Genomic DNA, 14,544 nt, shown 5'->3' with positions numbered 1-14,544 from the left:
TCCTAATTCTTGTTTCAGCCACTGGAAGATAAAATATTCACCTTTACATGTTGGAAGATTAGGGGACCATCCAAAGTCGTAACACTGAACTGAATCTGGTCCAACTCTTTTAAGTCTTTGTCTGCAGAAGAATTTCAACACATCTCCGACTTTATATTTTTCTTTTTTGGGCTGAGTATTTAAGTTATTTTCTATTTCAGGAATCTTGCATTCTTTTTCTATAAAAAGAGTTAAAATAATTTAGTGAGAATATATAATTAATCATTGCCAAAGTATATTTTATATGTGTCGTATAAAAACGAGGTGCTGGGTACTGCTTATACAGAGGAGCAACAGAAAAATTTACGTTAGGTTTGTATACCTTCTAAATTCATAAGGGACCCTGAGAATTATTAAGGCATCGAAGAGCAACATAGGTACCCTGAAAATGTATTTGTAAGGTCAACTTGCTTATACTGGTTCTGATTTTATAACTGACATTTATAAATATAATGTTATTGTTTTGTACTCTCAAAACATAAAAGTATTCCCTCACATTAAAAAAAAAAAAACCTTGATGCTACAATTTTAAAGTTGCAGTCAAATAACAATCGGCAGTTTTGTTTAATGTAAATACAACTGGGGAATCAGAACACACACAAGGCATTTCTTTTTTTTTTTTTTTTTTTGTCACACAAGGCATTTCTAACGTGTCTTAAAGAAACCAATAGTCGCGGAGGCGCTTCCCGAGTGTGACGCGTGGACTCCGCCCCCGGCCTCGCTGCCGCCTCCCTCGCTCCCTCAGCGCACGGAGCGCAGCCCAGCGTCCAGACCGGAGGCCGGGGGCGGGGCGACGCGGCGACGCGGCCCCGGGCGGCGAGCACCGGTGTATTTGGAGGCGGCTGTGTCGGGCCTGGGTGTCCGCCTCTCGCGCCCGCCGCCGCCTGCTTCTATGGGGTCTTTGGAAGGGGCTGACCCGCAGGCTGCTCATCTTCTTCGACCTGGCCTGGCGGCTGCGCGTCAACTTCCCCTCTACGTCTACATCGTGGCTTCCATGATGCTCAACGTCCGTCTGCAGGTTCATACTGAGATCCATTCTGCTGACTGGCAAAGGCGTGTCGTCAGGCTACCACACCACAGAACACGCAGCATGAGGAACAGAGTAGGGGCTCTGGGCGGCTACCTCGGGAAGGTGAAGGGGGCAGGGGAGGACTCAGACAAGCTGCTATGTGGCCTTGAAGGAGCACAGGGGGAGCGCCCGTGCCCGAACTCCTGGATGCATACGCCCTGCGGTTCAAGTAGATGGAAATTCACAAAATGAGTTATCAACGGAAGTGAAGAATGCTGAGGTCAACCTCTCGCTTCACAATGGCAACAAAGCGCTTCCATGTTTGAAAGAATCATTAAGAAGTTCAGCTTCCGCAGGGGCCTAAAGCAAGACTGTGGATCTGTCCTGTGCTCCTACAGGAGAGCATCGTGCTGGGGTCTCCTGTGGTGGTGGTGGTGGCTCTGGTGAGGGGCTGGCCGGGAGGAGGGCCCAGGGCCAGCGACAGCACACAGGATGGTGCCACAAAGGAGAACCTTGGGGGTCAGGACTACCGTGCCTTCAGAAACGGCCAGAAATGGGGATTTCTGAGGAGGAAGCGCCAAATGCTCTTCTAGAAGGGCGAGGCTCTGAGTGGGAAAGGTCTGGCCTGCATCTCCTCCTGTCTACACTGCTCCATGCATGCCCCGAAGCATTCCTGAACGATGAGACAGAATGTGTTTTCCTTGGCCATTCAAAGCCCGCATTTTCAGAGCAAACAGAATCCAAGAAAACGCTTTCACAGGCACAAAGTACCTCAACTGATCTGCAGATAACACTGGGGTTACTACTGGCTCTACCAGCTTTGGAAGGAGCAAATCCTGTATGCCACAGTTAAGGTACAAGCAGAACAACAAAAAGAGTGAGATTGATTTCGAAAGCTGTCTTAGAGGGGCGCCTGGGTAGCTCAGTCAGTCAGGCGGCCAACTTCGGCTCAGGTCATGATCTCGGGTTGGAGACCCTCGTTGTGCCCTGTGCTGGCAGCTCGGAGCCTGGAGCCCGCTTCAGATACTGTGTCTCCCTCTCTCTGTCCCCCTCCTCTGCTTGCTCTCTGTTTCTTTCTCAAATAATAAACATTAAAAAAATAATAAATAAAAATTTAAAAAAGCTGTCTTAGAATGAGTTCTTTCACACTGAGACTGGATGCCTGTTAACAGGGCAGCAGTGAAGTTCCTGCCTCAGTTGGTGTGATCAAAGGAAGTGGAAGTGAAACTCCTGGGAGGCTGGTTGATGACGGAGGGGATTTTTGAGCATGCTTTAAATGGTGCTCAGAAGACATTCAGTACTGGGCTACCACTTCAAAGAGAGCATTAATACATCCTGTATCAATATCAGGTTAGAACGTGAAGATTTAACAAAATTCTTTATGGATCTTCAGCACTCATTGCCAAGGGCTACTGTCCCAGATGCCATCTCCTCAGGCCATCTGCTGGAAGTGGCCACTTGTACCAGTCAGCCTCTCCATAGTTGACAGTTAGCTGTCCCCATGTCTGCATTCTGTAGAATAATTTTGGTCTGCAGAGCAATTTGATTTCTTTCCTCACATCCCCTCTCCTTCCACTTGAAACCCAATTTAAATGGAGGCCCCACAGTGAAAGCTGAAATATTAAATGTACTTTTAGTATAATCCTTTCTCACACTGGGAGCCCTACCAGTGTCGCCTGAAATAAAAGCAAGCTTGAGACTTCTCTGCTGCAGCTCAGCTGGGGAGACATGGATTTAGCGTTTCCCTTACGGGAAGGTTCCAGTTCCTAGGAGTGGAGGTATCTCGTATACTAACATTTTTTTCTGAGGTAACGCCTCTGGTTGTTGATAACTTTGATAAAGATCACTTGAGAGCATGGAGTTTTTAAGGAGTCCCAAAGAGAGACTTCACCGTTTTTGGGGCTTATTGACTGCCTGTATCCATTTGTGTGCTACAATTGCTATGCCATGTGCTGTTTTAGTGTTTTGGGAAAGTGAAAAACTAAAACTTTTTACTTAGCATAATAAATGTCTTATTTTAAGTGCATAAAAAAAGAAACTATTAAAATAGCTTAATTAAACACTGTATTATAAATTATATTAGTAAGGAAATTAAACTAAAAATAAAACAAAATAAAGAACTATGTTCAAGGCCACATAGCTAGGCATATTCTGGGAGTTCTGAACATTTACATAATATACAATTATTATTATTAAACCTATAATTTTTACTATCTATTAAATTGTTGATTATTCTGATTCAAATTAGGAATGTCTAAAATCATCCCTTCAAATTTGTCAAGTCTGTGGCATTTGTGGCATTCGTGACATTCCCGAGTATTATTTAAAAATGCATTTTTCTTATTTGGAATCCTCCTATCTTGCTAATTCATTTATAAATTAACTGGAATTTGAATATTATAATTATATTAAAAAAAAAACCCAGTCCTTTGAAATATTAGAACCTTTGTAAATATTAAAACATTTTATAGATGAGGAAGAGTGAATGAAGCTGCAAATAAGTGTGGTTATTGCCCTAAGATACATGTTTAGCCAGCTGATGGAATTGGAATTTGCTAGAACCCCGCCAGGCTGACTCCACTGGACTCACTTAGACTTCCTCATCCTTCAATCATTTTCTTCTCTCCACATCTAGGAGAACATTCACTCCAAAATGTTTTCTTCTCCCAATTCTCTGGGTCCTCCTTTTCCTATCTACTCTGCCATCTATTATCCCCACGTGACACCTAAACGTTGGAATGCTTCATGGCTCAGTCTTGAGCTCTCTTCTCTTTTTATTCTGTATTCTTTTCCAACTTCATATCCTCATTTATGCGGTAACAATTCCAAATATGTATTTCTTGGCTAGACCCACATAGTCAACTCTGTAGTTTACATATCCAAATTTGATCGTCCATGGGCAGCTCAACCATAATGTGCTCAAGTCAAAAGTTGGGATGTTCCTCCCAAAGCGCTCTTCTGTCAGCACCACCTTACAAAAAGGCACTGCCATTTACATGTTTGCTTATGAAAAAAAGGCAGTGAGTCCCTTCATTATTACTCTCTCTTACATCCAATATTTAGTAACATCACCTGTGTTTTCTACCGACAACATAGATTTTGAACGTGTTCTGCTTTACATCTTATCACCCATCATCCTATCCCAATCCCCATACTTGTTCATGCTGCATAAACTCCCGAATCTTCTCCTGCCCACCACAATCACAGCATGTGGGGAAAAAAAAAAAAAAAAAAAAAAAAAAAAAACTTTTCGAAAATCTAAATGATTATATTTCTTCCTTTAAGACTCCTTTGTGGCTTTTTATCAGTCATAAAACTAATCTAAATGCTGATATGCCTGGGAAATAACCTGGGTAATCTTTTCTTTGCCTCCTATCCAGGCTTAGTTCATAAAATTCTCCCACATCTTGAGTAGAATCTGCTCACCCTGATATTTCTCAAATATTGTTTTGTTATCAAAGTTTTGCACAGACTGTTCCCTTGGTGTGGAACATTCTATAGCCACTCAAATTTTCCACAGATTCAAGTCCTACTCCTAATCCTGGAAAGTACTGGATTAGCAAACATGAAAGAGATTCATAGAATAGTCCACAGAACTTGTCCAAGTCAGAAAATAAAGAGCTTCTCTCAGGGCCTGCAGAAATTAACACTCAAGGCAGAAGGTGTGAAAGCAGAAACTCAGGAGCAAAATAGCTGAGGAAATTGTCAGAAACTATAATTTGGTTTTCTTATATCACACTCTAAAAGAACCCAGTTTTAAATAATATGAAAACTTGCATTTAGAATAACAAACACAATTATTCTTTGTTTACAAACATACCATGTATATGGGCCATAGGAAACACTGTGTTATTGTCTTTGGGCTTTCAAACACCCTCTTCTCCCAGTTTACATTAAATCAGAAGAAGACACCTTGATTTTAATCATACTCCTTAAAAATGACTTCAAATAATGCAAGTTTGTTCAAAATGGAAATCTATTTTCTTTTAACATTTTTATTTGTTTTTGAGAGAGAGAGAGACAGAGTGTGAGTGGGAGGGGTGGAGAGAGAGAGTGAGACACAGAATCTGAAGCAGGCTTCAGGCTCTGAACTGTCAGCATAGAGCCCCACATGGGGCTTGAACCCGAGAACTGCGAGATCATGACCTGAGCCAAAATCTGAGGTTCAACCCACTGAGCCACCCAGGTGCCCCCAAAATGACTTTAAATAATGCAAATTTGTTCAAATTGGGATATCTTAAACACGTTTTGTTAATTTTGTTAATCCTGAAAAAAAATACCTGGAAAAATGGTACTTACCATAACATATTGGTTTATGAGACCAACCATCGTTACCACACACTATTGAACCTGCGCGCCCGTCTTGGCTTTCGTATCCATCGTGGCATTCATAGTCCAACTTGTCATTGAGTTTAAACCACGTGACATTGCTTTTGGCTTTGGCATTCTCAAATGCTGGCATGTCACAAGATTCTAATGCATAACAGAATTGAAGATTTCAATTCTAATATTATTTAATGGACGATGTAATTAAGTCTCATCCCAAGGAAGTAAAAAAAGCTTTATCAATTAGCATGTGCTAGTAAATTCAGTATTATATTAAAATAATCTAAGAATACAAGTGATAAATCTTTGCCCTGAAAGTTACTCAAAATGAAAAACCATGTTTCTACATAGCAGTTTCCTTATTGCTTAAATATTCAGGAAGTTTGTCAAAGAACACTTTCCTCTGTCAATTACAATTTTGTGTTTATGCCATGCTTATAATAAAATAGGGTACTACAGATGCATCATACTTTTCTAGCAAAACAGAATATGTTTTTGTGACTTAAAACGCCAAACTCATTAGCAGTGTGGCAAGTATGCCAGAGAAAAATGGATTAGTTGAATAGGATTGTTTTTCAAAAATGCAAGTAAATTTTTAAACATTCTATAAAACTCTACTTTAAAACATAATAGTTTCTAAAACTCACATGTTCATTTTCTTTCCCAAATATTTTCCTAAAGGCTGTATATTCTTTTAAACTTACCAAGATTTAATGGAGGGATAACTCTAATTTTTATAATTAGTTATAAGAAAGTAAAATGTTAAAAGTTTCAATTATTGCTAATAGGATGGTGATATTCAAATAATTTTATACTGTGTTATGTAACCAGCTACCTTAAAGCTTTAAAAAACAAAGCAAAACTGTACCAGTGAAAAGAGACAGAGAGAGAGAGAGAGACAGAGAGAGATTCTCTTCCATAATAAGTGTTATAACGGATAGCTAATTACAATTTAGTGTAAAATGAGTTTGATATGGGAGCCACTTTTATCATTTTTTTCTGTAGCTAGTGCTCATAGTAACCAAGGAAACTGAAAAAAAAATAAGGAAATGGAAACAGTAGAAATGGATATTCAAATATCCACTTCACTTAAAGTGAATATGCTAAATATCAGTTCAAAAATATCACTGCGTAGCTTTGGAGTATAAGATAAACTGAGGAAACTGTTCATAGAAAAATCTTCATAAACATCTAGGGACAGTGAAATCTTTCAACACAGCTGAATTTGGTGCTATCTAGAAGCATTTCTGTCTCTACTAATTAGATGTTTATGATTTTCTAAGGGAGCTGTTTTAGAAGTGGACTTACCCTGGATTGTCAAACATAAATTCTACAGGTTCAATTAAAATTCTACACTATGGACCCAGATCTTCACTTACAAACATAATATTATGTCTAGCAACAAAGATTCTGACATCAAAACCTTATCACCTAAAAACAGGAAAAACAGGCACAAAGGTTGGTGTCAGCCAGAAGAAATAAATGAGTTTCCAGAATACACATAAGGCTCCCTACCCAGTTTCCAAATCATAGGATTTAAAAGAAAAAATTTTTAAGTTGTATTTATTTTCAAAGGAGAGAGAGAGCATGAGCAGGGGAGGGGCAGAGAGAGGGGGAGACACAGAATCTGAAGCAGGCTCCAGGCTCTGGGCTGTCAGCACACAGCCCGATTCAGGGCTCGAACTCACAAGCTGTGAGATCATGACCTGAGCCAAAGTCGGACGCCCAACTGACTGAGCCACCCAGGTGCCCCCACAGGATGTTTTAAAGTGGAAAAAAATGTAAACTGAAAGATGTCCTGGTATTACACTCTATAAGTGATTAGTCTTAACTGGCAAAAAATTAATCCTTTTTCATTTATCTTTTCAAATGGGAATCACGTCAGCCCCTCCCCCCCAGAAAAGAATTAACTTAAACTTTTGTTCAATGGTCATCAGGATAATAAATATGAACATAATAAATTACTCACTAATACATGTGGGTTGAGGTGACCATCCACTTTTCAGACATGTAACCGATCCTGAAGTTTTGCCATCTGGTGTTACATATCCTGGTTTACATTGATACTGTGTTTCTTTATTTAAGTAATATGTAAGTTCATATTGAGAAAAAAATCCATTTTCAATTGTTATCTCTGATTTTGAACATGTTTCTGAAAGGCAGAAAGTATAAGGAAAAGATAATCATATAAATAAACATTTTTATAAAGACTTAACACTATAAAAATGAGTCATTTATAAATAAATGAAAACCTAGAAAAATCTGAGTCATCCAAATTCTTGGAATGCAAAAATTAGCTACAAAGATACTAAATCAAAATAATTCATTAAATTTTGCTTGGAATGAAGCAAGATTTAAAATACCCAGAATCCCTTCTAGGAAATTATGATGAATCTGTTTGTCTAATGGATCTGGAATCCTACAGTGTGTCAGAGGTGTACCGGCAATGAGTCCTTTCCAGGCACTTAAGCAGGATCTCTTAAGCAACCCCAGCACTTGGTTAATTAATTGGGGTATCTGAGATCAGGAGACGATCTCAGAGAATCTGCCGCCATAGCTACAACAACTCTGAGAATTTGAAATGTTTGTCACCGTATTTGGGTGCTTAAAACCACATGGATACATGGAGTTCAGTAAGTATGACAGAGATCAACACATTCATTCATGTTCTAAGACCAATATGATGATTCCTCAAATTATGTGTAACTTGGCTTGAAACAATAAAACAAGACTTCTGTCATATACAGGGCTTCACAAAGTTCAGCATTATTTATTAAATAACCCATGGATAAAGAAGAAATCAAAAGAGAAAATATGAGCTACATATTTTTTCATCATTAGTAATTTTTTTCCTTCACTTGGGGTGCGTAGTACACTGGAAATGGGACACCTGGAATATTAAATACTCAGGATTAAGGACTAATGTATATAATCTTCTTATATTTTTTATTTATTTTTTTTTTTACTTTTTTTACTGTTTTTTTTACATTTATTTATTATTTATTTTCAATATATGAAATTTATTGTCAAATTGGTTTCCATACAACACCCAGTGCTCATCCCAAAAGGTGCCCTCTTCAATACCCATCACCCACCCTCCCCTCCCTCCCACCCCCCATCAACCCTCAGTTTGTTCTCAGTTTTTAAGAGTCTCTTATGCTTTGGCTCTCTCCCACTCTAACCTCTTTTTTTTTGTTTTTCCTTCCCCTCCCCCATGGGTTTCTGTTAAGTTTCTCAGGATCCACATAAGAGTGAAAACATATGGTATCTGTCTTTCTCTGTATGGCTTATTTCACTTAGCATCACACTCTCCAGTTCCATCCACGTTGCTACAAAGGGCCATATTTCGTTCTTTCTCATTGCCACGTAGTACTCCATTGTGTATATAAACCACAATTTCTTTATCCAATCATCAGTTGATGGAAATTTAGGCTCTTTCCATAATTTGGCTATTGTTGAGAGTGCTGCTATAAACATTGGGGTACAAGTGCCCCTATGCATCAGTACTCCTGTATCCCTTGGGTAAATTCCTAGCAGTGCTACTGCTGGGTCATAGGGTAGGTCTATTTTTAATTTTTTGAGGAACCTCCACACTGTTTTCCAGAGTGGCTGCACCAATTTGCATTCCCACCAATAGTGCAAGAGGGTTCCCGTTTCTCCACATCCTCTCCAGCATCTATAGTCTCCTGATTTGTTCATTTTGGTCACTCTGACTGGCGTGAGGTGATATCTGAGTGTGGTTTTGATTTGTATTTCCCTGATGAGGAGCGATGTTGAGCTCTTTTCATGTGCCTGTTGGCCATCCGGATGTCTTCTTGAGAGAAGTGTCTATTCATGTTTTCTGCCCATTTCTTCACTGGGCTTTTTGTTTTTCGGGTGTGGAGTTTGGTGAGCTCTTTATAGATTTTGGATACTAGCCTTTTGTCTGATACGTCATTTGCAAATATCTTTTCCCATTCCGTTGGTTGCCTTTTAGTTTTGTTGGTTGTTTCCTTCACTGGGGCCACAGTCAGACTGGTGTGTACCTTCTCTTCCCGTCTCCTAGGGGCGGGATTCACTGTGGGGTGGCGTGGCCTGTCTGGGCTACTTGCACACTGCCAGGCTTGTGGTGCTGGGGATCTGGCATATTAGCTGGGGTGGATCAGCAAGGTGTACAGGGGCAGGAGGGGCAGGCTCAGTTCGCTTATCCTTTGGTGATCCGCTTCGGGAGGGGCCCTGTGGCACCTGGAGGGAGTCAGGGAGTCAGACCCGCCGCTGGAGGGATGGATCCACAGAAGCACAGCGTTGGGTGTTTGCCTATAATCTTTTTTTAAAAAAAGACATTACATCTTTTAAATGGAATAAGAAAAACATTTTAAATAAAATTTTGTGAGATGATACTAAAGTAGTCTGAGAGGGAAGATTACTATATATACATACAATAGAAAAGAATAAAGAATGAATATCGACGATCGCAAAATGAAAGCAAACAAAACCCAACATACACATAATTCGAAAAAACAGAATAGTGTTAGTAAGATCGTGGAATAGGGTGTTTTCTTATTCTCTATTTCCGCTCTAATCTTTATTATTTCCTCCCTTCTAAATTTGGGCTTAGTTTGTTCTTTTGCTAGTTCCTTGAAGTATAAAGTTAGGTTGTCAATATACAATCTGCTACTTTAAGCTAAATTTTTTTATGTTTATTTATTTATTTATTTATTTATTTATTATTTTTTTTTTCAACGTTTTTTATTTATTTTTGGGACAGAGAGAGACAGAGCATGAACGGGGGAGGGGCAGAGAGAGAGGGAGACACAGAATCGGAAACAGGCTCCAGGCTCCGAGCCGTCAGCCCAGAGCCTGATGCGGGGCTTGAACTCACGGACCGCGAGATCGTGACCTGAGCCGAAGTCGGACGCTTAACCGACTGCACCACCCAGGCGCCCCTATGTTTATTTATTTTGAGAGAGAGCTTGCCCGCGTGTATGCACAGGTGCGCACACACACACACACACACACACACACACACACGCAAGTGGGGGAGGGGTAGCCAGAGAGGGAGAGAGAATCCCAAGCAGACTCTGTACTGGCAGCACGGAGCCCTACTGTGAGGTCCAATCTCATGAACTGAACCGTGAGATCATCACTTGAGCTGAAATCAAGAGGTGGATACTCAACTTGACTGAGCCACCCGGCACCTTAATCTTCTATTTTAATGTAAGCATTTATCACTAAAAACTTCCCTCTTTGCATTGCTTTGGAGCATCTCTGAATTTTGTTACATTGTTTCTGTTTTCATCTGTCTCAAGATATTTTTAAAAATTCTCTGCACTTTCCTCTTTGACCCGATTGTTACTTGAGTGTGCGTTTTCTTTGTACGTATTTGTGAATTTTCCCATTCTTTCCCCAGTTACTGTTTTCTAAATTTACCCCATTGTGACTGAAAATGATACTGCATAGAATCTTTCATGTTCAGTAGAATGTACTCTTCCACTGTTGGGTGTAAAATTCCATGTATATCTATTAGGTCCATAAAATGTTTATATTGTTGTTCAAATCTATAGATTCTTTCTTGAATTTCTGTCTGTGTATTCTATTTATTATTCAAAGTGAGGTACTGAAGTCTCCTAAGATTATTGTATTGCTGTTAATTTCTCCTCTTCAGATCTGTCAATATTTGCTTTATATATTTAGGAATTCCAATGTTGGTTCCACATATGTTGAAAATTGTTACCATCTTTCTGCTGAATGGATTCTTTATTATTATATAATGATCTTCTTTGTCACTAGAGACAGTTTTGACAGAAAGTCAATTTTTTTTTTCTGATAGAAATATAGCCACTCTATCATTCTTTGGTTGCCATGTGTATGAAAATCTTTTTCCATTCCTTCACTTTAGCTTACTGTGTCTTTATCTATCTATCTATTTATTAAATATAGTTTATTGTCAAGTTAGCTAACATAGTGTATACAGTGTTCTCTTGGTTTAGGGGGTAGATTCCCGTGACTCATTGCTTACATACAACACCCAGGGCTCCACCCAACAAGTGCTCTCCTCAATGCCCATCACCCATTTTTCTCCCTCCCTTGCCACCTCCCCACCATCAACTCTCAGTTTGTTCTCTGTATTTAAGAGTCTCTTATGGGTTTGCCTCCCTCTCTGTTCAAAACTACTTTTTCTCCTTCCCTTCCCCCATGGTCTTCTGTTAAGTTTCTCAAGTTCCATATATGAGTGAAAACACATGGTATCTATCTTCCTCTGACCGAATTATTTCACTTAGCATAATACCCTCCAGTTCTATCCACATTGTTGCAAATGGCATGATTTTATTTTTTCTCATTGCTAAGTAGTATTTCATTGTATGTATAAACCACTATTCTTATCTATTCATCATTATCTAAATGTCCAGCTGATGGACATTTAGGCTCTTTCCATGATTTGGCTATCGTTGAAAGCGCTGCTATAAACATTAGGGTATACGTGCCCTTTTGCAGCACTCCTGTATCCCTTGGATAAATTCCTAGTAGTGCTATCATTGGGTTATAGGGAAGTTCTATTACTAATTTTTTGAGGAACCTCCACACTGTTTTGCAGAGTGGCTGTACCAGCTTGCATTCCCACTAACAGTGCAAGAGGGTTTCCGTTTTTTCCACATCCTTGCCAACATCTGTTGTTTCTTGAGTTGTTAATTTTAGCCACTCTGACCTGTGTGAGGTGGTAACCCCATGTGGTTTTGATTTGTATTTCCCTGATGATGAGTGATGTTGAACATCTTTTCATGTGTCTGTTGGCCATCTGGATGTCTCCTTTGGAAAAGTGTCTATTCATGTCTTCTGCCCATTTCTCCACTGGATTATTTGTTTTTCAGGTGTTGAGTTTATAAGTTCTTTATAGATTTTGGATACTAACCCTTTATCCAATATGTCATTTGCAAATATCTTCTCCCATTCTGTCAGGTGCCTTTTAGTTTTGTTGATTATTTCCTTTGCAATGCAGAAGCTTTTTATCTTGATGAAGTCCTACTAGTTCATTTTTGCTTTTATTTACCTTGCCTTTGGAGACGTGTCAAGTAAGAAGTTGCTGTGGCTGGGGTCAAAGAGGTTGTTGCCTGCTTTCTCCTCTAGCGTTTTGATGGTCTCCTGTCTCACATTTAGGCGTTTCATCCATTTGAGTTTATTTTTGTGTAATCAGGAACACATCAGGGTTGTCCACTCTCACCGCTATTGTTTAACATAGTGTTGGAAGTCCTAGTCTTAGCAATCAGACAACAAAATGAAATAAAAGGCATTCAAATTGACAAAGAAGAAGTCAAACTTTCACTTTTTGCAGATGACATGATACTCTACATGGAAAACCTGAAAGACTCCACCAAAAAGCTGCTATAACTGACACATGAATTCAGCAAACTCACAGGATACATATCAATGTACAGAAATCAGTTGCATTTCTATATACCAATAATGAAGCAACAGAAAGAGAAATCAAGAAATCGATCCCATTTACAACTGTACCGAGAACTATAAAATAACCTAGGAAAAAACCTAACCAAAGATGTAAAAGATCTGTATGCTGAAAACTATAGAAAACTCATGAAAGAAAACTGTAGAAAACTCATGAAAGAAAGAAATGTGGAGAAGACACAAAGAAATGGAAAAATATTCCATGCTCATGGACTGGAAGAACAAATACTGTTAAAACATGAATACTACCCAAAGCAATCTGCACATTCAGTGCAATTACAATCAAAATTGCACCAGCATTCTTCTCAGAGCAAGAACAAACAATCCTAAAATTTGTATGGATCCACAAAAGACTCCGATTAGCTAAAGTAATGTTGAAAAAGAAAACAAAGCAGGAGGCATCAAAATCCTGGACTGTAGCATCTACTACAAAGTCGTAATCATCAAGACTGTATGGTATTGGCACAAAAAGAGACATTTAGGTCAATGGAATAGAATACAGAACCCAGCAATGGACCCACAAATGTATGGCCAACTAACCTATGACAGAGCAGGAAAGAGTATCCGATAGAAAGAAGACAGTCTCTTTAGCAAATGGTGCTGGGAGAACTGGACAGCGACATGAAGAAGAATGAAACTGGACCACTTTCTTACAACATACACAAAAATAAAGCCTATTGTGTCCTTAAATTGAAAGCGAGTTCTTCATTATTTTAAGTCATTCAGGTATTTTATTTTTTTTTAATAGGTAAATTTAAACAATTTATATTTAAAGAAATTGATAGGTGAACACTTACTATTGACATGTGGCTGTCTTCTATTTTGTAGTTGTTTTTTTTAATATCTTTCTCTTTTAATGACTTACTTTGTTATTTGATTAAGGTTTATAGTTGTTTAGTTTGATCCTTATCTCCTTATCTTTTGTCTATTATATGTTTCCCTCCTTACTTTATTGGGAGTATAGTTGACAAAATTGTATATATATAAAGTATAAAATGAGATGACTTGGTCCACAGATACATTTGGAAATAATTGTCAAAATCAGGTTAATTAACACATTAATCACCTCACATAATTAATTTTTTTTATTAAGCTGGAATGCTTAAGATCTATTCTCAGCAAATTTCAACTACACAATACATTATTACTAACTGTAGTCACCATGCTGTACACTAAATCTCCAGAATTTTTTTTATCTTATGAAGGCTTACACCCTTGGAACAGCATCTCCTCATTTCCCCCATCTGCACCCACCACTGGTAACTACCATTCTACTCTCTGCCTCTATGAATTTGGTGTTTTCTTTTTTGGTTTCATACATTAGTTTTATCAAGAAGTATTTTCAACCTCTGGCTTATTATACTTAATATATTGTTCTCCAGGGTCACCATATTGTTGTGAATAGCAAGACTTTCTTTTTTCTCATGGTTGAATAATATTCCATTGTACATATCATGTCTTCTTTATCCATTCATCCATCAGTGGACACTTAGGTTGTTCTGTATGTTGGCTATTGTGATAAAGCTATAATGAAATTGAGGATGCAGATATTTCTTCAAGATGCTGATTTCATTTCTTTCAGATAAATACCCAGAAATGGAATGGCTGGATCATACGGTAGTTCTTTTAACTTTTTTCATGTACTGTTTTCCATATGCCTATAACAAATTACATTATCACCCAAAGTATACAAGTGTTCCCTTTACTCCACATTCTCACCAACACTTGTT

The 14,544-nt window shown here is 38.6% G+C and overlaps 2 protein-coding genes across 3 annotated transcripts in view; one reads left to right on the top strand and one right to left on the bottom strand.

Moving 5' to 3' along the window:
* Window positions 1-14,544, bottom strand: part of LOC109261391 (complement factor H-like) — a 97,751-nt gene that overhangs the window by 18,975 nt on the left and 64,232 nt on the right. For both annotated transcript variants that reach the window (XM_053908990.1, XM_053908991.1), the window contains 3 exons: window positions 7,344-7,526; window positions 5,348-5,521; window positions 42-218 (listed from right to left, as the gene is read on the bottom strand). In XM_053908990.1, the coding sequence (XP_053764965.1) occupies window positions 42-218; window positions 5,348-5,521; window positions 7,344-7,526 (534 nt within the window). The remainder of the gene's footprint in view (window positions 1-41; window positions 219-5,347; window positions 5,522-7,343; window positions 7,527-14,544) is intronic.
* On the top strand, window positions 715-2,900 carry FAM220A (family with sequence similarity 220 member A). Its single transcript, XM_053908992.1, is given in 4 exon segments — window positions 715-1,276; window positions 1,278-1,492; window positions 1,494-1,528; window positions 1,531-2,900. Coding segments are annotated over 4 exon segments (966 nt in total). The 5' UTR covers window positions 715-931; the 3' UTR covers window positions 1,902-2,900.

The sequence above is a fragment of the Panthera pardus genome, unplaced genomic scaffold (assembly GCF_024362965.1).
Source record: "Panthera pardus isolate Hobbes unplaced genomic scaffold, ASM2436296v1 HiC_scaffold_21, whole genome shotgun sequence".
In the NCBI taxonomy this organism is placed as follows: Eukaryota; Metazoa; Chordata; class Mammalia; order Carnivora; family Felidae; genus Panthera; species Panthera pardus.
Note: the sequence above shows the minus strand (reverse complement) of the source record. Positions and strands in the feature narration are given on the sequence as shown.